Here is a 25,037-nt window from a genome sequence, read left to right on the forward strand (position 1 = left end):
ACCTTACATTAATATATTGGTTGGTTTTCCCATACATTGACATGAATCCGCCCCGGGTGTACATGTGTTCTCTTTCTTGAACCCCCCTCCCACCTCCCTCTTCCCCACATCCTCCCTCCATGTCATCCCCGTGCAGCAGCCCCAAGAATCCTGTATCATGTGTCGAACCTGGACTGGTCACTTATGATAATATACATGCTACAATGCCGTTCTCCCCAATCATCCCACCTTCACCCTCTCCCACAGAGTCCCAAAGACTGTTCTATATGCCTATGTCTCTTTTGCTTTTTAATATGCTTAATATCTCTGCTTTTTAATATGCTGTCTAGGCTGATCGTGGCTTCCCTTCCAAGAAACAAGCATCTTTTAATTTCATGGCTGCAGTCACCGTCTGCAGTGGTTTTGGAGCCCAAAAAAATAAAGTCTGACACTGGTTTCCATTGTTTCCCCATCTATTTGCCATGAAGTGATGGGACCGGATGCCATGATCTTCACTTGTTGAATGTTGAGTTTTAAGCCAGCTTTTTCAGTTTCCTCTTTCACTTTCATCAAGAGGCTCTTTAGTTCCTCTTCACTTTCTGCCATAAGGGTGGTGTCATCTGCATATCTGAGGTTATTGATATTTCTCCCACAAATCTTGATTCCAGCTTGTGTTTCATCCAGCCCAGCGTTCCTCATGATGTATTCTGAGTATGAGTTAAATAAGCAGGGTGACAATATACAACCTTGACGTACTCCTTTCCCAATTTGGAACCAGTCTGTTGTTCCATGTCCAGTTCTATCGGTGCTTCTTGTCCCTCTTACAGATTTCTTAAGAGGCAGGTCAGGTGGTCTGGTATTCCCATCTCTTTAAGAATTTTCCATAGTTTATTGTGATCCACACAGTCAAGCCTTTAGCATAGTCAATGGAGCAGAAGTAGATGTTTTTCTGGAATTCTCTTGCTTTTTATATGATCCAACAGATGTTGGCAATTTGATCTCTGGTTCTCCTGCCTTTTCTAAATCCAGCTTGAACATCTGGAAGTTCTCCATTAACATACTGTTGAAGCCTAGCTTGTAGAATTTTGAGCATTACTTTGCTAGCATGTGAGATGAATGCAATTGTGCAGTAGTTTGAGCATTCTTTGGCATTGCCTTTGTTTGGGATTGGAATGAAAACTGACCCTTTTCAGTGCTGTGGCCCCTGCTGAGTTTTCCAAATTTGCCAGCATATTGAGTGCAGCGCTCTCAGAGCATCATCTTTTAGGATGTGAAATAGCTCAGCTGGAATTCCGTCACCTCCACTAGCTTTGTTCACAGTGATGCATAGATAGAGATAAATGATAAATAGATGTAAGTCGATGAAAAAATCAGTGACAGTTACTGGGTGACATAGATACAAATAGAGATGGACAGATGTAGAAATAGTTCATATGGTGTATATGTATCAGTTCAGTATATGTATACACACACACACATGCGGGTCTTCCCAGGTCGCTCAGATGGTACAGAATCTGCTTGCATTTTGGCAGACCTGGGTTCGATCCCTGGGTCGGGAAGATCCCCTGGAGAAAGGAATGACAACCCACACAAGTATTCTTGCCTGGAGAATCCCAGGGACAGAGGAGCCTAGCGGGCTACAGTCTGTGGATTGCAAAGAGTTGGACACGACTTAGTTGACACACACACACATATAAACATATAAATTTCCTCCCTGTCTCCTAGTATTTCTTTCTGTTTTTAGTATAAGTGTTACTTTTTTCCCTGATTTTAAGAGCAGTATATACTCATTGTAGAACACTGGGGAAACACATTAAAAACATAAGGATGTAAATGTCACCCACAATCTTATTCTCTCAAGGTGACCACTGTTAATTTATGCCCTTCTAGTCTATTTAAGCTAATATGCAGCGTGCTTATTTTTCTGATTATAGATGTAACAAATGCTCATTGTAGAAAATCCAAAAATAGAAACTAAAAAAACTCACAAGCAGACAGGAAAGCACACAAGGGGTGCAGAAGCCCCTCTTCCCACCCGGGACCCCAGCCTCCCCTGGCTTACGGCTCTCGAGCATTGGGGGCTTCAGTTAACAAATGTGTTGGGTGACCCGAGTGGGGCTTCACGTAGAAGTTGTCCTTCCATGCCTGCCCAGGTGGGACCAGGGAACGCCGACGTGGTCTCTGATGCTGGAGAGCGGGGGCTCTGGTCCTATGTGAAGAACTGGATGCGCGGGCGCCCGCATGGGCGCGTTCCCCTCTGTCCTCCCCCACCCACGGGCTCTGCTCCCACCAGCCGGCTTTATAGCTGGGGAGGCCAAGGCTCAGACAGGGGCAGCCACCTCTGGGGCCGTGCAGAGCTGGTGTTGGGTCCAGGCCTGGGGACTCCGTGTGGACACCTCCTGGTTTGCAGCCCCCAGACCTGAGCCGAGGGTGCATCAACCTGCTGGCCCCATGATGATTGAGCCTGGCCCTGAGAGTCACACTCCAGCCTTGGGCAACCCTGGGGCAATATGTGTGTGCAGGGGCGGGGGGGAAGGCTCTGTTCACTGCAGAGGAGGGTGCAGCCCCCTGCCCAGCCTGGGGCCACCTGGACCTCGGAGGGGACCCAGCTGTTGCCTGGAGCTCCAGGACTGACTTGCAGGAAACATGGCCACCTGCTGCCCTCTAGAGCCCAAAATCCCAGCAGCTGGTCACTGCTGGGACGCTCCATCTGGACCCAAGACAGCACGTGCCTGGAAGCCCACTGTCCCAGCAGGCTGGGACGCTTGCCTGCAGGCGCGGACGTGAGGGAGCAGCAGAAAGAGGCCCTTGGAAGAGAGTCCTTTGCCTTCCACTGTCCAGAAGAGGCCATTAGCTCCTGTGTCGAAGCCTTGGGAAGGAGAGGGCGCAAGGTTGGAGTGGGTACACACACTGGTGTACAGTCCTGTTCTTACACACACACTCACACACAGACACAGACACACGGACACACACACATGGACACACACACACACTCACACACGGACACTTGCACATGTTCACACACACTCTTACACACACTCACACACACACAAACACACACACACGGACACACACACACACACGGACACTTGCACATGTTCACCCACACACACAGACACACACACACACACACGGACACTTGCACATGTTGACACACACACTCTCTCACACACACACGGACACTTGCACATGTTGACACACACACTCTCACACACACACACTCACACACACACGGACACTTGCACATGTTCACCCGTGACCACACACTCGCATTCGTACACAACCACAGACACACGCACCCAGTCCAGGTGTGGAAACAGCCCTGGATTTAGAGGAATCCAAGTTCTGTGAAGATCTCAGAACTGAACATAAGATCTGATGGGGGACCCAGAAGCAGACCCACACAGACGGGGCCGGTTGACTCTGGCCCAGGCGCTAAAGCATTTCAGCGGAGGAAGGACGGGCATCAGCAAACGAGGAGCCGGTGAAAACGAACCTCATGCCTGATGCAGAGTCGACTCAAAGTGGATCACAGCCTTAAATGGAGACCTGTGAAGCTTGCAGAAAAAAGACCTGCGCTCTAGGGCTTGACAGAGTTCTTAGCATTGACACCATAAGCACCGTCCGTGAAGGAGATGTGATAAACTGGACTTCATCAGAATGCGACGCGTTTGATCTGTGACAGCCTAAGGAGGTGAAAAGACGGCCACAGAGAAAGTAATTACAGATCATATCCAACAAGGCCTAGTACCCAGCGTATGTAAAGATTACTCCGAACCCAACCATAAGAAGACAAGCAAGCCAATTAGAAGATGAGCAAGGACACGGAGAAGCATGTCACCGAAGAGAACGGCAAGGAAACACAGGGAAGCACGCCCAGCGTCATTAGCCATCAGGGAAATGCAACAGAAAGGGGGCCCTGCACCCCTACGGGAACGGCTGACATGAAAGACAGTGTCCCACCAAACGCTGCTGAGGACGCAGAGAAACTGAGTCCCTCCTGCATGGCTGACGCGGACGTGACATGGTACAGCCGCTCTGGAAAAGTTGGTCATTTCCTTAAAAACTGAGCATGCAGCAAGCAAGGGACTCAGCAGTTACACTCCCGGGCCTTTATCCCAGGGAAACAAAGACAGGTTCGCAGGAAAACCTGTATACATCAAGGTTCACAGCAGCTTTATTCAGAAGAGCCAGAAAAGGGAGACAACCAGGTGTCCTTGACGGGCGAGTGGATAAACGCGAGGTGAGGTGGTGCGTCCGTCCCCGGGTGGTACTCTGAATTGAGAAGGCACAGGCTCTACACCACAGCTTGGGTGAGTCTGCAGAGAATTATGTGGAGCGAGAAAGCTGATCGCAGCGATTCTGTTCAGAGGCTGTTCCCCCAATAACAACATTATAGAAACGGAGACCAGGTTAGAGGTTCTAATCGCATGGAGTCGGGGATGTGATGGAGAGGCACATCCGGGTGTGAAAGGGCAGCCGTAGGGACCCCAGGGGAGACTGGATTGTGGCTGAGTCACTGTGGATTCCAAGCCGTGACACGTGTTCTGCAAGATGTTCGTATGGGGAGAACTGGGTACTTCGAACATGTTATGTCTGTGTTATGTCCTTGACAATTACATGTGAATTGGCAGTTGGCTCAGCATGAGCCTTCCGAGTGTTTTTGAAGCACTCAGGAATAAACACACACACACACAGATCTGCATGGAAATGCTACGCTGTGGGTGGCGGGTGTTGTGGTGACGTCACCATTTTTCCTTTCTAGCTACTTCTCTGCCTTTTTGTTCTTACATTGCCACTGTTACCTTCCTGATTATGAGAAGGTTTTTATTATTATTATTATGTTTAATATAATTTTATTTATTTATTTTGGCTGTGCTGGGTCTTCACTGCTGTGAGGGCTCTTCTTTAGTTGAGACCTCCCTGCCCTCCTGGTCCCTGGCTCAGGCCTCCCTGATCTCATCTGAACTGACTCCTCTCCCTGTTATCGGTTGGGTCATCTTTCTGAAATGCAAACCTGGCCCTGGCTACTACTTCCATCCTCTCCTATTGGTCTCAGCCCTGCCCTCCAGGCTGGGTGGGTGGGCGGGCAAGGATAGAACAGACCCGGTTCCCTGGAGTCCCCAGGGAGCTCGCTCTGAGCAAAGAAAGGAATGAGGGAATCAATGAGTGAGCTAGTGAACGGCCCATCGCTGGCTCCCAGCCCTGCGGCCGGGTCCTCAGTGGCCCCCCGGTGTGTCTTCCAGGGTGATGTCCTGACCACCAAGTACCAGGTGGACCTGGGGGACGGCTTCAAGGCCATGTACGTGAACCTCACGTTGACCGGGGAGCCCATCCGGCACCGCTATGAAAGCCCCGGCGTCTACCGCGTGTCCGTCAGGGCGGAGAACATGGCGGGGCACGACGAGGCGGTGCTGTTCGTCCAGGTCAACTGTAAGTCCTGCACCCCGGCCAGGCCAGGGCGGCCCCCTGCAGCTCGGAGCTGGTCCCTGGGGAAGCACGGGGACCCAAGGGCAGGGAGGCAGGCAGGCGGGGCTTGAGGCCACACCCACGGCGGTCTGCGCAACCGTGGGGTTGGTGGTGACGGTGGTGATGATGGTGGTCATGACAGAGGTGATGATGTGGTGCTAATAATGGTGGTGATGGAGCTGATGGTGGTGATGCTGGTGGTGATGGAGCTGATGGTGGTGATGCTGGTGGTGATGGAGCTGATGGTGGTGATGGTGGTGATGCTGGTGATGAAGGAGCTGATGCTGGTGATGATGGTGGTGATGCTGCTGGTGATGGAGCTGATGGTGGTGATGCTGGTGGTGATGGAGCTGATGGTGGTGATGCTGGTGATGAAGGAGCTGATGGTGGTGATGCTGGTGATGATGGTGGTGATGCTGGTGGTGATGGAGCTGATGGTGGTGATGCTGGTGATGATGGTGGTGATGCTGGTGGTGATGGAGCTGATGGTGGTGATGCTGGTGATCCTGGTGGTGATGCTGGTGGTGATGGAGCTGATGGTGGTGATGCTGGTGATGAAGGAGCTGATGGTGGTGATGCTGGTGATGATGGTGGTGATGCTGGTGGTGATGGAGCTGATGGTGGTGATGCTGGTGGTGATGGAGCTGATGGTGGTGATGATGGTGGTGATGCTGGTGATGATGGAGCTGATGGTGGTGATGCTGGTGGTGATGCTGGTGATGCTGGTGGTGATGCTGGTGATGCTGGTGGTGATGGTGGTGATGGAGCTGATGGTCATGATGCTGGTGGTGATGGAGCTGATGGTGGTGATGCTGGTGATGCTGGTGGTGATGCTGGTGGTGATGGAGCTGATGGTGGTGATGCTGGTGATGAAGGAGCTGATGGTGGTGATGCTGGTGATCCTGGTGGTGATGCTGGTGGTGATGGAGCTGATGGTGGTGATGCTGGTGATGGAGCTGATGGTGGTGATGCTGGTGATCCTGGTGGTGATGCTGGTGGTGATGGAGCTGATGGTGGTGATGCTGGTGATGAAGGAGCTGATGGTGGTGATGCTGGTGATGATGGTGGTGATGCTGGTGGTGATGGAGCTGATGGTGGTGATGCTGGTGATGATGGTGGTGATGCTGGTGGTGATGGAGCTGATGGTGGTGATGCTGGTGATCCTGGTGGTGATGCTGGTGGTGATGGAGCTGATGGTGGTGATGCTGGTGATGAAGGAGCTGATGGTGGTGATGCTGGTGATGATGGTGGTGATGCTGGTGGTGATGGAGCTGATGGTGGTGATGCTGGTGGTGATGGAGCTGATGGTGGTGATGCTGGTGATGATGGTGGTGATGCTGGTGGTGATGGAGCTGATGGTGGTGATGCTGGTGATCCTGGTGGTGATGCTGGTGGTGATGGAGCTGATGGTGGTGATGCTGGTGATGAAGGAGCTGATGGTGGTGATGCTGGTGATGCTGGTGGTGATGGTGGTGATGGAGCTGATGGTCATGATGCTGGTGGTGATGGAGCTGATGGTGGTGATGCTGGTGATGATGGTGGTGATGCTGGTGGTGATGGAGCTGATGGTGGTGATGATGGTGGTGATGCTGGTGATGATGGAGCTGATGGTGGTGATGCTGGTGGTGATGCTGGTGATGCTGGTGGTGATGCTGGTGATGCTGGTGGTGATGGTGGTGATGGAGCTGATGGTCATGATGCTGGTGGTGATGGAGCTGATGGTGGTGATGCTGGTGATGCTGGTGGTGATGCTGGTGGTGATGGAGCTGATGGTGGTGATGCTGGTGGTGATGGAGCTGATGGTGGTGATGCTGGTGATGAAGGAGCTGATGGTGGTGATGCTGGTGATGATGGTGGTGATGCTGGTGGTGATGGAGCTGATGGTGGTGATGCTGGTGATGGAGCTGATGGTGGTGATGCTGGTGATGGAGCTGATGCTGGTGATGCTGGTGGTGATGCTGGTGATGCTGGTGGTGATGCTGGTGATGCTGGTGGTGATGGTGGTGATGGAGCTGATGGTCATGATGCTGGTGGTGATGGAGCTGATGGTGGTGATGCTGGTGATGCTGGTGGTGATGCTGGTGGTGATGGAGCTGATGGTGGTGATGCTGGTGATGAAGGAGCTGATGGTGGTGATGCTGGTGATCCTGGTGGTGATGCTGGTGGTGATGGAGCTGATGGTGGTGATGCTGGTGATGAAGGAGCTGATGGTGGTGATGCTGGTGATGATGGTGGTGATGCTGGTGGTGATGGAGCTGATGGTGGTGATGCTGGTGGTGATGGAGCTGATGGTGGTGATGCTGGTGATGAAGGAGCTGATGGTGGTGATGCTGGTGATGGAGCTGATGGTGGTGATGCTGGTGATGATGGTGGTGATGCTGGTGGTGATGGAGCTGATGGTGGTGATGCTGGTGATGGAGCTGATGGTGGTGATGCTGGTGATGAAGGAGCTGATGGTCATGATGCTGGTGGTGATGGAGCTGATGGTGGTGATGCTGGTGATGCTGGTGGTGATGGTGGTGATGCTGGTGATGCTGGTGATGAAGGAGCTGATGGTGGTGATGCTGGTGATCCTGGTGGTGATGCTGGTGGTGATGGAGCTGATGGTGGTGATGCTGGTGATGAAGGAGCTGATGGTGGTGATGCTGGTGATCCTGGTGGTGATGCTGGTGGTGATGGAGCTGATGGTGGTGATGCTGGTGATGAAGGAGCTGATGGTGGTGATGCTGGTGATCCTGGTGGTGATGCTGGTGGTGATGGAGCTGATGGTGGTGATGCTGGTGATGAAGGAGCTGATGGTGGTGATGCTGGTGATGCTGGTGGTGATGCTGGTGGTGATGGAGCTGATGGTGGTGATGCTGGTGGTGATGGAGCTGATGGTGGTGATGCTGGTGATGCTGGTGGTGATGCTGGTGGTGATGGAGCTGATGGTGGTGATGCTGGTGATGATGGTGGTGATGCTGGTGGTGATGGAGCTGATGGTGGTGATGCTGGTGATGAAGGAGCTGATGGTGGTGATGCTGGTGATCCTGGTGGTGATGCTGGTGGTGATGGAGCTGATGGTGGTGATGCTGGTGATGAAGGAGCTGATGGTGGTGATGCTGGTGATCCTGGTGGTGATGCTGGTGGTGATGGAGCTGATGGTGGTGATGCTGGTGATGAAGGAGCTGATGGTGGTGATGCTGGTGATGATGGTGGTGATGCTGGTGGTGATGGAGCTGATGGTGGTGATGCTGGTGATGATGGTGGTGATGCTGGTGGTGATGGAGCTGATGGTGGTGATGCTGGTGATCCTGGTGGTGATGCTGGTGGTGATGGAGCTGATGGTGGTGATGCTGGTGATGAAGGAGCTGATGGTGGTGATGCTGGTGATGATGGTGGTGATGCTGGTGGTGATGGAGCTGATGGTGGTGATGCTGGTGGTGATGGAGCTGATGGTGGTGATGCTGGTGATGATGGTGGTGATGCTGGTGGTGATGGAGCTGATGGTGGTGATGATGGTGGTGATGCTGGTGATGATGGAGCTGATGGTGGTGATGCTGGTGGTGATGCTGGTGATGCTGGTGGTGATGCTGGTGATGCTGGTGGTGATGGTGGTGATGGAGCTGATGGTCATGATGCTGGTGGTGATGGAGCTGATGGTGGTGATGCTGGTGATGCTGGTGGTGATGCTGGTGGTGATGGAGCTGATGGTGGTGATGCTGGTGATGAAGGAGCTGATGGTGGTGATGCTGGTGATCCTGGTGGTGATGCTGGTGGTGATGGAGCTGATGGTGGTGATGCTGGTGATGGAGCTGATGGTGGTGATGCTGGTGATGATGGTGGTGATGCTGGTGATGGAGCTGATGGTGGTGATGCTGGTGATGATGGTGGTGATGCTGGTGATGAAGGAGCTGATGCTGGTGATGATGGTGGTGATGCTGCTGGTGATGGAGCTGATGGTGGTGATGCTGGTGGTGATGGAGCTGATGGTGGTGATGCTGGTGATGAAGGAGCTGATGGTGGTGATGCTGGTGATGATGGTGGTGATGCTGGTGGTGATGGAGCTGATGGTGGTGATGCTGGTGATGGAGCTGATGGTGGTGATGCTGGTGATGGAGCTGATGCTGGTGATGCTGGTGGTGATGCTGGTGATGCTGGTGGTGATGCTGGTGATGCTGGTGGTGATGGTGGTGATGGAGCTGATGGTCATGATGCTGGTGGTGATGGAGCTGATGGTGGTGATGCTGGTGATGCTGGTGGTGATGCTGGTGGTGATGGAGCTGATGGTGGTGATGCTGGTGATGAAGGAGCTGATGGTGGTGATGCTGGTGATCCTGGTGGTGATGCTGGTGGTGATGGAGCTGATGGTGGTGATGCTGGTGATGAAGGAGCTGATGGTGGTGATGCTGGTGATGGAGCTGATGGTGGTGATGCTGGTGATGATGGTGGTGATGCTGGTGGTGATGGAGCTGATGGTGGTGATGCTGGTGATGGAGCTGATGGTGGTGATGCTGGTGATGAAGGAGCTGATGGTCATGATGCTGGTGGTGATGGAGCTGATGGTGGTGATGCTGGTGATGCTGGTGGTGATGGTGGTGATGCTGGTGATGCTGGTGATGCTGGTGGTGATGGTGGTGATGCTGGTGGTGATGCTGGTGATGATGGAGCTGATGGTGGTGATGCTGGTGATGGAGCTGATGGTGGTGATGCTGGTGATGCTGGTGGTGATGCTGGTGATGATGGAGCTGATGGTCGTGATGCTGGTGGTGATGGTGGTGATGCTGGTGATGATGGAGCTGATGCTGGTGATGCTGGTGGTGATGGTGGTGATGCTGGTGGTGATGGAGCTGATGGTGGTGATGCTGGTGATGATGGAGCTGATGGTCGTGATGCTGGTGGTGATGGTGGTGATGCTGGTGATGATGGAGCTGATGCTGGTGATGCTGGTGGTGATGGTGGTGATGGAGCTGATGGTGGTGATGCTGGTGGTGATGGAGCTGATGGTGGTGATGCTGGTGGTGATGGAGCTGATGGTCGTGATGCTGGTGGTGATGGAGCTGATGGTGGTGATGCTGGTGATGATGGTGGTGATGCTGGTGGTGATGGAGCTGATGGTGGTGATGCTGGTGATGATGGAGCTGATGGTGGTGATGCTGGTGATGGAGCTGATGGTGGTGATGCTGGTGGTGATGGTGGTGATGGTGGTGATGCTGGTGGTGATGCTGCTGGTGATGGAGCTGATGGTGGTGATGCTGGTGATGATGGTGGTGATGGTGGTGATGCTGGTGGTGATGCTGCTGGTGATGGAGCTGATGGTGGTGATGCTGGTGATGGAGCTGATGGTGGTGATGCTGGTGGTGATGGAGCTGATGGTGGTGATGGTGGTGATGCTGGTGGTGATGGAGCTGATGGTGGTGAAGGAGCTGATGGTGGTGATGCTGGTGGTGAAGGAGCTGATGGTGGTGATGCTGGTGGTGATGGTGGTGATGCTGGTGATGAAGGAGCTGATGGTGGTGATGCTGGTGGTGATGGTGGTGATGCTGGTGGTGATGGAGCTGATGGTGGTGATGCTGGTGGTGATGGTGATGGTGGTGATGCTGGTGATGAAGGAGCTGATGGTGGTGATGGAGCTGATGGTGGTGATGCTGGTGATGAAGGAGCTGATGGTGGTGATGCTGGTGATGATGGTGGTGATGCTGGTGGTGATGGAGCTGATGGTGGTGATGCTGGTGGTGATGGAGCTGATGGTGGTGATGCTGGTGATCCTGGTGGTGATGCTGGTGGTGATGGAGCTGATGGTGGTGATGCTGGTGATGAAGGAGCTGATGGTGGTGATGCTGGTGATGATGGTGGTGATGCTGGTGGTGATGGAGCTGATGGTGGTGATGCTGGTGGTGATGGAGCTGATGGTGGTGATGCTGGTGATGATGGTGGTGATGCTGGTGATGCTGGTGATGATGGAGCTGATGCTGGTGATGCTGGTGGTGATGCTGGTGATGCTGGTGGTGATGCTGGTGATGCTGGTGGTGATGGTGGTGATGGAGCTGATGGTCATGATGCTGGTGGTGATGGAGCTGATGGTGGTGATGCTGGTGATGATGGTGGTGATGCTGGTGGTGATGGAGCTGATGGTGGTGATGCTGGTGATGGAGCTGATGGTGGTGATGCTGGTGATGCTGGTGGTGATGCTGGTGGTGATGGAGCTGATGGTGGTGATGCTGGTGATCCTGGTGGTGATGCTGGTGGTGATGGAGCTGATGGTCATGATGCTGGTGGTGATGGAGCTGATGGTGGTGATGCTGGTGATGAAGGAGCTGATGGTGGTGATGCTGGTGATGGAGCTGATGGTGGTGATGCTGGTGATGATGGTGGTGATGCTGGTGGTGATGGAGCTGATGGTCATGATGCTGGTGGTGATGGAGCTGATGGTCATGATGCTGGTGGTGATGGAGCTGATGGTGGTGATGCTGGTGATGGAGCTGATGGTGGTGATGCTGGTGATGAAGGAGCTGATGGTCATGATGCTGGTGGTGATGGAGCTGATGGTGGTGATGCTGGTGATGCTGGTGGTGATGGTGGTGATGCTGGTGATGCTGGTGATGCTGGTGGTGATGGTGGTGATGCTGGTGGTGATGCTGGTGATGATGGAGCTGATGGTGGTGATGCTGGTGATGGAGCTGATGGTGGTGATGCTGGTGATGCTGGTGGTGATGCTGGTGATGATGGAGCTGATGGTCGTGATGCTGGTGGTGATGGTGGTGATGCTGGTGATGATGGAGCTGATGCTGGTGATGCTGGTGGTGATGGTGGTGATGGAGCTGATGGTGGTGATGCTGGTGATGGAGCTGATGGTCGTGATGCTGGTGGTGATGGTGGTGATGCTGGTGGTGATGGTGGTGATGCTGGTGGTGATGGAGCTGATGGTGGTGATGCTGGTGATGATGGTGGTGATGGTGGTGATGCTGGTGGTGATGCTGCTGGTGATGGAGCTGATGGTGGTGATGCTGGTGATGGAGCTGATGGTGGTGATGCTGGTGGTGATGGAGCTGATGGTGGTGATGGTGGTGATGCTGGTGGTGATGGAGCTGATGGTGGTGAAGGAGCTGATGGTGGTGATGCTGGTGGTGAAGGAGCTGATGGTGGTGATGCTGGTGGTGATGGTGGTGATGCTGGTGATGAAGGAGCTGATGGTGGTGATGCTGGTGGTGATGGTGGTGATGCTGGTGGTGATGGAGCTGATGGTGGTGATGCTGGTGGTGATGGTGATGGTGGTGATGCTGGTGATGAAGGAGCTGATGGTGGTGATGGAGCTGATGGTGGTGATGCTGGTGATGAAGGAGCTGATGGTGGTGATGGAGCTGATGGTGGTGATGATGGTGGTGATGGTGGTGATGCTGGTGGTGATGGTGATGATGGTGATGCTGGTGATAATGGTGAGTGGTGGTGGCGATGAAAGTGATGGTGTTTCTAGTGGGGCTGATGGTGGTGGAGGTGTTGTTGGTGGTGTTGTTGGTGGTGATGAGGTTGATGGTGACAGTGACCAATAGCAACCTGTGACATGGCCAGTGCTCTGATGCCCTCTGACCCCTAACCTTTGTGTGGCCCCTGCAGCCCCCCTGCAGGCCCTCTACCTGGAAGTGGTTCCTGTCATTGGCGTCAACCAGGAGGTGAACCTCACGGCCGTGCTGCTGCCCCTGAACCCCAACCTCACCGTCTTCTACTGGTGGATCGGCCACAGCCTGCAGGTACGCAGGCCCCGGGCCCCTGGAGGCCCCTCCTGCCCACAGGCTCCCATCTGGGGTGGCGCGCGGGGCAGATCCCGCCCTCCGCACCAGGCAGGACAGAGCATGGCACCATGGAGGTGCGGCGGGCGCATGCCAGCCCTCCCTTCACCCTGAGCATCTGCTTGGGGCCTGGCTGTGTCTGAGTGTGGGGGACACGTGGTGAATCGGATCAGGCCAGACCATGCTTTTTCCTGGGGAGGTCGTGTGAACAGAGCTGGGGACCTGAGTTAGGGTGTGACGAGTATCACAGGGAGGGGACAGATCATTTCCAGTTTGAGCAAGGAGGTGATCAGGGAGGGCTTCATGGAGGAGGGGGTCCCTGGGCTGAGCCTGACTTCAGAAGCATCACCCAGGGTTGTGGGTTGTGTCCTGTGGGAGCCGTGGGGAACCGAACACAGATGCCTGGTGGGAGGTCCTGAGGACCTTTATGGATGAGGCTGCCCCTTCTTAGCCTGGGGGAAGGGACCCCAAGACCCAAAGGGGATCCTTCGCTCATTCAGCAAATGGCAACCCTGCAGCCTCCCAAGACAGCGGCCAAAGGCCTAGTCTGGGAGGAGCTCAGGGCTCAGGACTGTGGCTCCAGGGCGCAGGGATGGGTGAGGAAGATGCCTGGGCTCCGGGTTCGAGCAGCAAGTCAGCCACCTCCAGCTGAGCTCTTGGAGAGTCACGCGCCTCCCGGAGCTTCTGTCCCCCCGTCTGCAGGGCCCGAGGCCGTGGTGCGGCCCATGATCGGTGTGGGTGCCCCACCCCGTGCGGTGGCGCTGAGCTGGGCCCTGGGGTCTGAGCATGGAGGTGCTACAGCCCGGCTGAGCTTGGGCTGGGGCAGGAAGGTGACAGGGACGCCCGGCCTAGCAGCCACCCTGGGCCTTCGACACTGTCCATACAGGGGTTCTCGGTGCCTTTGGAGGGCAGGGGGCCCTGGGAGACGCGTGTCTGTGCTGGGGAGCTCTCAGGTCCAGGCGTCTCTCTGGGGGTACCTCCCCACGCCCCCCAGGAGCTCTCAGGAGGCTCCCGTGGGGCCAGTCCTGACCCCTGCTTGCACCCGCAGCCCCGCCTGTCCCTGGAGAACTCTGTGACGACGCGGTTTGGGGACCCGGGGGACGTGCGGGTCACAGTGCAGGCCGCCTGTGGGACCTCCGTTCTGCAGGACTCCAAAGTGGTCCGCGTGCTGGGTAAGTGCCCTGTCCCCCACTGCGGCAGGCAGCTCGGCTTCTCCTTCCCGGGAGCTCAGGGTCGGGCCAGGCTGGGGGGTACCCACCGAGGCGCCGGTCACCCCGGGGTGGCCCAGCACGGCTCCGACACCTCTGGGCTCCCTGGCCTCGGTTTCCCCGTCTGTAAAGTAAACACTGACGACTCCTGTGCATGGGGCACTCACGGGCCCCACACGACACACGTGAGGCTGCGGCTGAGGGGTTTGGTGAGGTCACGCATCGGGGGACAGAGCTGGGCCTGGGCACCGGGTCTCCCTCCCCTCACCCCCACCCCCCGTCGCAGGCACCTGTCCTCAGCACCCTGACATCTGAGGACTGTCACGGGATTCTATCTCAAAGTACATGGGATATGGACTTTGTTGGGAGTCCTGTTCTGAATCTGTGTCCCATTTATCTATTCCCTGCTGGGGGGCTCTGAGCCTCGCCCCCAGGAGACAGTCGCAACAGAAAATTGGTCCTCAGAATGGAAGCGTCCCAACACCCAGAGCCACGTTCCCCTCTTTATCACCCCAATAAAAACCTCATTTTGCTCTAAGAACAGCATCTGCCGTGGACAGCAGCCATCAGTTAAGTATTCAGGGGACAGCCCTTGGCCATTGTTCACTCCCGAGCCTGTGGGCACCGCACTCCGAGCCTGGAGCCTTGAAACACTCACCTCCACCCGCACTGCACGCTCACGAGGCACTTATCCCTTTGACTGCTCACCCTTGCAGAGCCCCCTCCCATTTACAGATGAGGAAACCGAGGCTCGGGAGCTAAATGGAGAGAGGACAGTTCACTCTGAGGCTCCCAGGGCTGGGTCTTTTTTCCACCACCTGCTGCTTGTTGGTTCAGAAGAGGTGTCTGAATTGGGGGCCCTGGGGAATTTGAGAGAACGAGAAGGCGGGGGGGGCAGGACTCTGCTCTCCAGGGACTCTTATCCTGGTGGGGGGACCGCCCAATCAGACTCCATGGATCCCTGGGAGATGGAAGGCCAAGCCTGTCTGTCCTGGAGGGTTGATGGGGAAGTCAGAGCAGGCTGGGCTCCCCCTCCCAGGCCGGCACCACTGCCCTCACCGTCGTCCCCTTTGCTGTCGTTGTTATTGTGACCATTATTAAATGGCGGCGTACAGGGGGCCCTGCTGGGGACAGCTGCCGGCACACAGACGGGGGCATCTTGTTTTCGGAAGGTGGGTGGCAGGATCCACCCCCAGGGCCCGCCCTGCACCGTCCAGGGGTGTGGCCACCAGCTGTGAGGGAGCAGGGCGGGCGACACTCTCCCGTCTCTGCCTCTTTGCAGATCAATTTCAGGTCGTGCCTCTGCAGTTTTCCAAGGACCTGGACGCTCACAACCCCAACACCCCCGAGTGGAGGGGAGACATTGGCCTCGTGGTGTCCCGCCTTCTCTCCAAGGTACCCGGCCCACCCGTGGCAGAGCCGCCTCCCTTCTTACGGGTTGTGGGTACCCCGGGGAAGTGGGGGGCGGGGCCGGAGTCCTCAGGGCAGGGAACGGGGGGGACGGGCAGGCTGCCCTGCGTCCTAATTATCTGTCCTTTGGGTCCACCGACAACGGTGCTTGGAAGCCACTTATGATCCTTTCACCTGGCCCTGGGGGACATGGGGTCGGAGCGTCGTCTTGTGGGGGAGAGGCGGGGCTGCATGCTCCATGCACATCTAGTGAGCACCACCTGTTTGCACGAGACGCAATTGCCCTCCTCCAACGGTCCAGAATCTCTTTAAAGTGATTCTCATTTACTCAATGCTGGATACGGGAGACAGAGAGACAAGTCTCTGCGATGGCTACCATCAGGGAGCTCACAGAAGACAAAGGCAGGGTGGGCACAGGGCACTCAAGGCCCCTGACCCCAGGGGGAGAAAGCCCGGCCCCCTAGAGCCGTCACGGTTGTCCCAGGCTGACGCTCACCGTGGCCATGCCTCCCTTTGGCCCATTAAGAATTCGGGTAGTATTGTCCTGGGCACTGAAGGGTGAATAGGAGTTTGCCAGATGAATGTGCGTGGAGTGGGACCTCCAGGAAGCAGAGCTTTGTGGGCTGAGGGAGCTGCGTGGTCAGGAGCCCTGACTCCTGGGAGGACAGTAAGCGAGGGAGGGCCGGCTCACCTGGTGGCGGTGGGAGAATTGAGCTGAAGGGGGCAGCCCTGGGCAAGCGGAGGCCGTGGGGGGGGGGGGGCGAAAGGCTGAGGGCCCAGGAGGGCAGGGATGCGGGAGGTTGTCGATGACCAAAGGATGCTGGGGCCGCCCTGTGCCGGGCAGCGGTCAAGAACGGCCAAGACTCGGACAGGTCACGCGGGAAGGGGGTGTGATCCCGGGGGCCCTGGAGCACTGCCGGGGACAGAGGAGGCACGCTGGTGCATCAGAGTGGCTCTCTATGTCCCCGCAGGAGACCAGCATCCCCGAGGAGCTGATGGTGACGGTGGTAAAGCCGGGGCTGCCCACCTTGGCCGACCTGCACGTGCTCCTGCCCCCTCCCAGGCCCACGAGGAAGAGGAGCCTCACCAGTGACAAGGTACCTCCCGCGACCCCTGGGCCGGGTGCGCCCCCGCATGGCGTAGGGTCTGATGGTGAAGCCCTACAAGCACGGGGACCTCGGTCACTCTTCATCACGTAAAGGCTTATCTCTCACCGATCACTGTCCCTCCTACTCCTTGTGGCTACCCCAGTGTCATCGTGGTGGAGGAGTGGGGGGACCAGGGCACCGGGCTGGATCAGCCCCCCAAGGGGCACACGCCGATTTCACTCCCATTTCTTTGGCTGGAGCTGGTCGTACCACCCCAGCCTCACTGCGAGGGATAAGCACCGTCCAGCAGACTCCAGAACCTGGTTTTAGGACATCCAGCTAGGATTGGGACTGAAAGGTGAAAGGGAAGCCCTTCACGCCTTCCAGGGCAGCTGTAATTCCACAACAAGCAGACAGTGACAAGTGTGGACAAGCACGTGGAGAAACTTGGCCCCTTGTTCACTGCTGAGATGGAATGGAGGATGGGGCAGCCGCTGTAGAAACTGTCTGGCAGATCTTCAAACACGAAGTTACCATATAACACGGCAGCTCCACCCCCTCAGGGATGTACCAAATAGAAGTGAAAATGTGTGTCTACACACACACTCATGCACGAGTGTTCGTAAACCCAAAGTGGAAACAACCCAAACGTCTGCCTGCAGATGACTGGTTGAGGAGAAGGTGGTCCGTACACACAGTGGAATAGTTCTCAGCCACGAATAGGAGTGGCATTCTGATCCAGGCTGCAACTTGGGTGAACCTTGGAAGCACGATGCAAAATGAAAGAAGATGCCACAAAAAGCCACTGATTGTGATTCCATTTATATGAAATGTCCAAATCGGCAACTCCACAAAGACAACACAGGGGTGGCTGCCAGGGGCTGGGGGACAGGGGTGACTGCGGGTGGGGGCGGGGTTTGCTTTGGGAGGATAGAAAGGTTCCTGTGGGGGGAGTTAAATGGTAGTAGTGGTCACGTGACTGTGAATATACTAAAAATCACTGAATGGTACACTTTACAAAAGTAAACGTTATCTCAAAGTAAAGAAGAATCAGAACTTCAGCCAAGCTCTGGACTAGTCGTGGACACCAGTGCCCACACAGACGGTCTGGAGAGAGTGACCAGCACTGAGGCGGGGCTGCAGCACGGCCCGCAGCACCCCTGTGGGTGGGTGGTGGCGCCCATTTTACAGACGGGGGAAGCGAGGCTCAGTGAGACCCCTGCCAGGAAGCACAGCGCGGGCTCCGTGTCCCACCCCTGCTCTGGCTGCAGAGCCGTGCTCGAGCCGCACCCGGGTGGCCTCTGGGTGGACCCTTGACTGTGCCTGCCTGACCCACAGCCCTCCCCGAAGGGCAGCCACATCTGAACGCGGGGCTCCCAGCCAGGCCTGAGCCCTGATGATAGGTGTCTCCGGACGTTGGTCAGCAGTCGGTTGAGAGTCATTGACCCATTTCTCAGATGAGGATCTGAGAGTAGAGGCTGGGTGAAGGTTGGGAAAGACTGCAGGCGCCCTGGCTGCCAGCACTGGGCTCGGAGGCTGCACCCACTGGGGGCACTTCAGAGTGAGGGTTGGAAGGAAAGGAGGTGTGGGTACTCCCCCAATGTGCTGAGTGCTCGGAGTAAACCGCAGGATACTCCCCCCATTCCCTCCTGAGAAACCTGTATGCAGGTCAGGAAGCAACAGTTAGAACTGGACATGGAACAACAGACTGGTCAAGGCTGTACATTGTCACCCTGCTTATTTAGCTGATATGCAGAGTACATCATGAGAAACACTGGGCTGGAAGAAGCGCAATACAGATGACAGGTGACACCACCCTTATGGCAGAAAGTGAAGAGGAACTAAAGAGCCTCCTGAGGAAAGTGAAAGGAGAGAGTGAAAAAGTTGGCTTAAAGCTCAACATTCAGAAAACTAAGATCATGGCATCTGGTCCCATCACTTCATGGCAAATAGATGGGGAAACAGTGGAAACAGTGTCAGACTTTATTTTTTTGGGCTCCCAAGATCACTGCAGATGGTGACTGCAGCCATGGAATTAAAAGATGCTTACTTCTTGGAAGAAAAGTTATGACCAGCCTAGACAGGATATTAAAAAGCAGAGATATTACTTTGCTAACAAAGGTCCATCTAGTCAAAGCTATGGTTTTTCCAGTGGTCATGTATGGATGTGAGAGTTGGACTATAAAGAAAGCTGAGCACCGAAGAATTGATGCTTTTGAACTGTGGTGTTGGAGAAGACTCTTGCGAGTCCCTTGGACTGCAAGGAGATCCAACCAGTCCATCCTAAAGGAGATCAGGCCTAAATATTTATTGGAAGGACTGATGCTGAAGCTGAAGATCCAGTACTTTGGCCACCTGATGTGAAGAGCCGACTCATTGGAAAAGACCCTGATGCTGGGAAAGATTGAAGGCAGAAGGAGAAGGGGACGACAGAGGATGAGATGGTTGGATGGCATCACCGACTCAGTGGACATGAGTTTGAGTGAGCTCAGGGAGTCGGTGATGGACAGGGAGGCCTGGCGTGCTGCGGTCCTTGGGGTCACAGTGTCAGACACAACTGAGCAACTGAACTGAACCCGCACTGTCCTGAGTGCTCAGAGTAAACTGCGGGGTACTCCCCCCATTGTGCTGAGTGCTCAGAGTAAACCACGTGCCCAAAGTCAGGGAGAAGCCTTAGCCACACACCCGCCACCGCCAGCGGCCAATCCTGGGGAGCCTGCTGTGTGCAGAGCTCAGGGCTTGGGGTGCCACGCGAGATGCTCATATGAATCCTCGTGATGATCTGAGAACAGAGAGGTGCTGAGAGCCTGGGGCTTGGCTGGGAGCCCCGGGTTCAGACATGGCTGCCCTTTGGGGAGGGCTGTGGGTCAGGCCGGCACAGTCACGGTTCCACCCAGAGGCCACCCGGGCGCAGCTCGAGCACGGCTCTGCAGCCAGAGCAGGGGTGGGGCACAGAGCCCACGCTGTGCTTCCTGGCAGGGGTCTCACTGAGCCTCGCTTCCCCCGTCTGTAAAATGGGCGCTACCACCCTCCCACAGGGGTGCTGCGGGCCGTGCTGCAGCCCCGCCTCAGCGCTGGTCACTCTCTCCAGACCGTCTGCGTGGGCACCGGTGTCCACGACTAGTCCAGAGCTTGGCTGCGGTTCTGATTCTTTTCTTTGAGATAACGTTTACTTTTGTAAAGTGTACCATTCAGTGATTTTTAGTATATTCACAGTCACGTGACCACTACTACCAACTCCTCCCAAAGGAAGCTTTCATCCTCCAAAGGAAACCCCGCCCCCACCCGCAGTCACCCGCCTCCAGCCCCTGGAAACCGCTCCTGTGCTGGCACCTCTGTTCTCAGTTCAAGGGGCAGAACCAGGTGCTTCCCAGATCCTCCAGGTGGGGAGCTGTGTAAGCGTCAGGCCAACTCAGCTCCCGCATTCTGTGAACAGGAGCCGAGTCCCAGATGCCAAACGCCACTCAGGGAGGCTTGGCCAGAGTCCCCAGGAAATGCCCCCCACCCCCAGAGGCCCCAGGAGAGGAGCAACTGGACCCCCATCCCTGGGGGCCTCCTTCCCCAGCACCTCGGCCCCCACCTGTGCAGAAGGGTGAAACCTGACACCCATGTGGGCTGACTGAGTCCCTTCTGAGCCCCAGAAACTCCCTGTTTGTGAATTCCCAAACCAGTAGGGTGCCTCAGAGGCCCACTGCCCCTCCCCCACCCCACGATCTTGCACCCCGCCCCGCCCCGGGAGTTCTCTGTCTCAGGTGTGGGGTCACTCGCCTGCCTGGGTCACCTGCCCTGTCCTCGCCTTGTCCTCTTCTTGGTCTTCCACCTCCGAGAAGCCTCCCCTGATCACTTCTCGGGTCGGGGGCCTCCTGGACATCCCCGGATTACCGCACTCCGTGGTCCTGGACTAAAACCAGAGCTCTCTGAGGGCAGGTCCATGCTTGGATCACCTTGTGTCCCATCAGAGGTTCTTGGTGAGAGTTGGTTGGTGGCTAGCATTCCCATTTTACAGATGGGGTGACTGAGGCCCGGAGAGGTGCAGGGGCCCTCCCCCAGCCCCTTGACCCCAGAGGGTCAGGGCAGATGTCCGCCTGGCTCACCCGCTCCCCCTGCTGGGACCCTGAAGACCCCTCCTCACTCCCCCGCTCTGTGCTTTCAGAGGCTCACGGCCATCCAGCAGGTGCTGAACGCACAGAAGATCAGCTTCCTCCTGCGCGGCGGGGTCCGGGTCGTGGTGGCCGTGAGGGACGTGGGCACAGGTGAGGGCCCGGGTCGGGCTCGCCTCTGCAAGGTGGGATGGGCGGGCATCCAGGCCCCTCAGACGGCGCTGGCTACTGTGTACACTGGGGACAGGGGGGCCCTCTGCTGACCACGTGTCCCTCCTGGCCGGGCGGTCATCTTCAGTTAAATCCTGGTCAGCCTTGCTGCCCTCCCCATGGACGCGCCCAGAGCTCTTGCTTTAATTTACATAATTTAGGGTCTCAGATTGGGCTTCCCAGGTGGTGCCCGTGGTAAAGAACCCCCCTGCCAGTGCAGGAGATATAAGAGACCCGGGCTCGAGCCCTGAGTCAGGAAGGTCACCTGGAGGAGGGCATGGCAACCTACTCCAGTGTTCTTGCCTGGAGAATCCCTTGGACAGAGAAGCCTAGAGGGCTACAGTCCACAGGATCACAAAGAGTCGGACGCGACTGAAGCGACTGAGCACTCACGCAGGGTCTCAGATGCACTCTGCCCCCACACCCACCACGGACTGTCCTCCCCGCTCTGGGGCAAGAATCTTGGCAGGAGCCGAAGGGCCGCTTTCTGCTCCGTGAAGACGCGTGTCCACGCCAGCATCGGTCTGGACGTAGCTGTGTCCACTTTCTGGGGGGGAAAGACCAGGGCTGGGATTTACCCAGCGGGGTCCCAGGTTCTGGGGGCAGCCGCTGCCCACTCTGAGCGCTCACAGGCTGTTTTGCCCACAGATTCCCCAAGCCTGGGAGGCGGAGGCGGCTACTGGGCGGTGGCGATCCTCTTCGTCAGCGGGCTCTTTGCGGTCGGGGCCTTCATCCTGTACAAGTTCAAAAGGCAAGACCGCCTGGCCTCCCTGGGCTCATGGGGCATGAGGGCAGGGCCTGAGGGCCACAGAGGGCTGGGACTGTGCCCTGGATGGCCGCGGGACAGGGAGGGGACCCGCGCGCTAGTCCTGAGTCATCTCAGTCCCTGAGGGCAGCCGGCCACTCACAAGCCAGGGGGTGTCTTCCACTCAATCCCCGCCTCTGCTCCACACACCCATTTTACAGATGAGGAAACCCAGGCTCAGAGAGGTCAAGCGATTGTCCCAGAGCCATATAGCTGAGGAGTGATGATCTGACCCCAGGCCTTGTCTTCCACCACCCATGCTCCCCGCAGTGCTCATCCACCCTTCCCTCCACGAGCTTGAGCCAGAGCTGCCCTGTGCCAGGCGCCCCACGGCGAGGGGCAGGGGGGCTGCAGCTTCTTTCAGGGAGGAGTCAGGGTAGGGTAGTGACACCCAGGGTGGGAGCAGGCAGGGGCTCGGGATGAGGCTGGGTGGATGGCAAGCTCAGTTTGTGGTCATCAGAGGGGCTGTGGTGCCTCCTCCCCTCTGACCTTGATCCTCATCTGTAAAATGGGTTTAACAGCCCGCAGTGCCAGGATTATTCATGGGTACCCTCGGAGGGGCTGGAGAATCTGATCTTACCCGGATACGGGGCCTGGGGATGCACACAAAGGCCAGAGAGTGTCGCCAGACTCATGCCCTGCAAATGCAGCTGTGAGATCCAACCCCCGCGTCTCACCCCATCTTGCTGGTTCGGCTCTAGTGGCCTTGGGGTCTCCCCACTCCGGGTCACCGTTGGGAACAGTCCGGAGATGCCCTGGCCCTCCGGCTCCTGCTCCTTGGAGGCCGAGGGTCCCTCCTGAAGCCCAGGACTCTGCTGGGCCTCTGTCCTCCAGGACCACTCACACTGGGCGACCCACCCTCCCGACCTGCGGGGCAGCCCAGACGGCAGCAGGGCTGGGTCAGCCCCCGCAGACCAGCTTGCCAACCAGCCTACTGCTGACCAGCTCTGTGGCTCTGGCCAATCTCTTCCCCTCCCTGGGCCTCAGTTTCCTCATCTGTAAAAGGGGACTAATCAGGAGGGAGGCGGAGAAAGGAGAAGAGGCGGGCAGGTGCAGAGGCAGACCCTGTCCTGAGCACGTCCCCCTTCTTACTGCGATGTGTTTGGTTGGGACCTTGTGAAAACCGCCCAGCCCCAGCCTGGCTGAGGCAGGCTGTTAGTGGGTGAGTCCCGAGAGGCTGCAGAGAGGCCGGGGGAGACGCTGCCTCCCAGGTCAGAGCTGTGCTGGAGGTACCCGCTGGGCTCGGGGTTTGGCCCCCACCCCCTTCTCTTTCCCCTCGGACCTTAGTCGGGGCGAATCTGGGCTTCTCCCGGGGTAACCCACTCCAGTACTCCTGCCTGGAGGATCCCACGGACGGAGGAACCTGGCGGGCTACAGCCCAGAAGGTCGCAAAGAGTTGGACATGGCTGAGCGACCGCGCACAAGCCAAGGACCCCTGCAAACTGCAGGGTGGCAGGAGGTGCCCGGGGGCAGGAGGCAGGCCTGGCAGGTCGGGCACGAAAGAGGCAGGGTTCCGGCCTCTTTAAATTGCCGCCTACAGACCCCCCGAGGCCCAGAGTGCAGTTCCCACGGGTTGCTCCAGATTTATGGCACCCAGTGTAAACGGTCCCGAAGGCACCTTGTCTCCAGAGGAGGCAGGGGGAAGGGAAGACCTTGAGCCCAGCCCAGGAGCCAACCCCAGGAGAGGCGAGGGTGTGACCACTGGGCTCACCCAGCACTCTGAGGGCTTATTTCTGAATTAATCGTGGGAGGGTGGTTACCATGGAAACCGTGGATGAAGCACAGTTCTAGGGGTGAGCATGCCCCCCTAGAGCACTGGCGTCCACCTGGGGAAGAGAGCAGAACTGATGAACAGAGGTGCCCCGTTTGTCTGGACGCTCTAAGCTTTGTGGGGAGCTGGACTTTCCTGGCTGGCGCAGCTGTCAGCCTGGGCTGGGCCTGCCTGCATAACAAGCAGCTCCTGAGCCTCACTGACAGGCTCTCAGCCACTGAGTACTGTAGTCCCCTGGGTCCCGTCGTGACCCAGCCCACCCCGGGGGCCTGAATGTGCATCCTGCCATCTCAGTATTTCCAGAGAACTGCTGCTGATGGGGAACTGCCAATGGTGGCTCTGAGGAAGCCCACCCTCCCACGGAGCCTCAGTTTCCTCATCTGTAAAGTGGAACCATGCACCCTTTGGAGTTTTGCTCCAACTGAGTGGGTGTCGCACACGCAGGAGCCTGGCCCAGGGCCCTGAGCCCAGTCCCAGCTGAGGGAGAGGGGGCTGTGCCCTCCATCTCCTTTCCCTCTGCCCTGGAGGAGACAGGCACTAAAGGACGCCCCAGGGCCTGGGCAGGGCTCAGCAAACGCCTCTCAGAGCCTGTCAGTACTGCATGCCTTATGGAAACACATGCCTGCGGACCTGATCAGAACCTGGAAGTGATGTTGACAGGAAAGAGATAAAGAAACACTCTTTCCCTGCAGCACACCTCAGGGGAGATAGATGGTTGGTCCTTGCCGGGGGACAGGCAAACCCAGAGCTGTGGGAGCTCACAGGACGGAAGGCTTCCTGGAGGAGGTGGCGTGGCGTGGAGGTGGTGCAGCAGGGCTTCCTGGACGAGGTGGCATGGTGCGGAGGTGGCACAGGAGGCAGACCCAGGAGCGATGAGAGCATCGTACAGAGGGGTGGGCTGGGGGCCTACAGGGACAGGGGTCCCAGGCGTAGCCCTGATCGCCCGCCCCCTGCCTTGCAGGAAACGCCCCGGCAGGACCGTGTACGCGCAGATGCACAACGAGAAGGAGCAGGAAATGACGAGCCCCGTGAGCCACAGCCAGGGCGTGCAGAGCGCCATCCAGGGTGCGGAGTTCGCAGAGGACGAGCCCCACCCGCAGACTCTAGGTAACGCCCGCCCCCGACACCCCTCCCCAGGGAGCCCCTCCCCCCCCACCAGGCCGGGGGCCCCTCCCGACGGGCGATGGCAGGAGCCCCCGGAGCTGCCTGTGGACCTGGACCCCGGACGCCC

General features: G+C 57.0%; 1 protein-coding gene across 2 annotated transcripts in view; it reads left to right on the forward strand.

The window, feature by feature from the left end:
• SORCS2 (sortilin related VPS10 domain containing receptor 2) overlaps positions 1 to 25,037 on the forward strand; it is a 503,745-nt gene that overhangs the window by 474,977 nt on the left and 3,731 nt on the right. For both annotated transcript variants that reach the window (XM_055435186.2, XM_055435187.2), the window contains 8 exons: positions 5,226 to 5,412; positions 13,042 to 13,175; positions 14,263 to 14,386; positions 15,705 to 15,817; positions 16,804 to 16,929; positions 21,074 to 21,173; positions 21,879 to 21,981; positions 24,768 to 24,913. In XM_055435186.2, coding sequence (XP_055291161.2) covers positions 5,226 to 5,412; positions 13,042 to 13,175; positions 14,263 to 14,386; positions 15,705 to 15,817; positions 16,804 to 16,929; positions 21,074 to 21,173; positions 21,879 to 21,981; positions 24,768 to 24,913 — 1,033 coding nt within the window. The remainder of the gene's footprint in view (positions 1 to 5,225; positions 5,413 to 13,041; positions 13,176 to 14,262; positions 14,387 to 15,704; positions 15,818 to 16,803; positions 16,930 to 21,073; positions 21,174 to 21,878; positions 21,982 to 24,767; positions 24,914 to 25,037) is intronic.

This window comes from Moschus berezovskii, chromosome 5, assembly GCF_049115385.1.
Source record: "Moschus berezovskii isolate FMDL1 chromosome 5, NW_MosBer_1.0, whole genome shotgun sequence".
NCBI lineage: Eukaryota > Metazoa > Chordata > Mammalia > Artiodactyla > Moschidae > Moschus > Moschus berezovskii.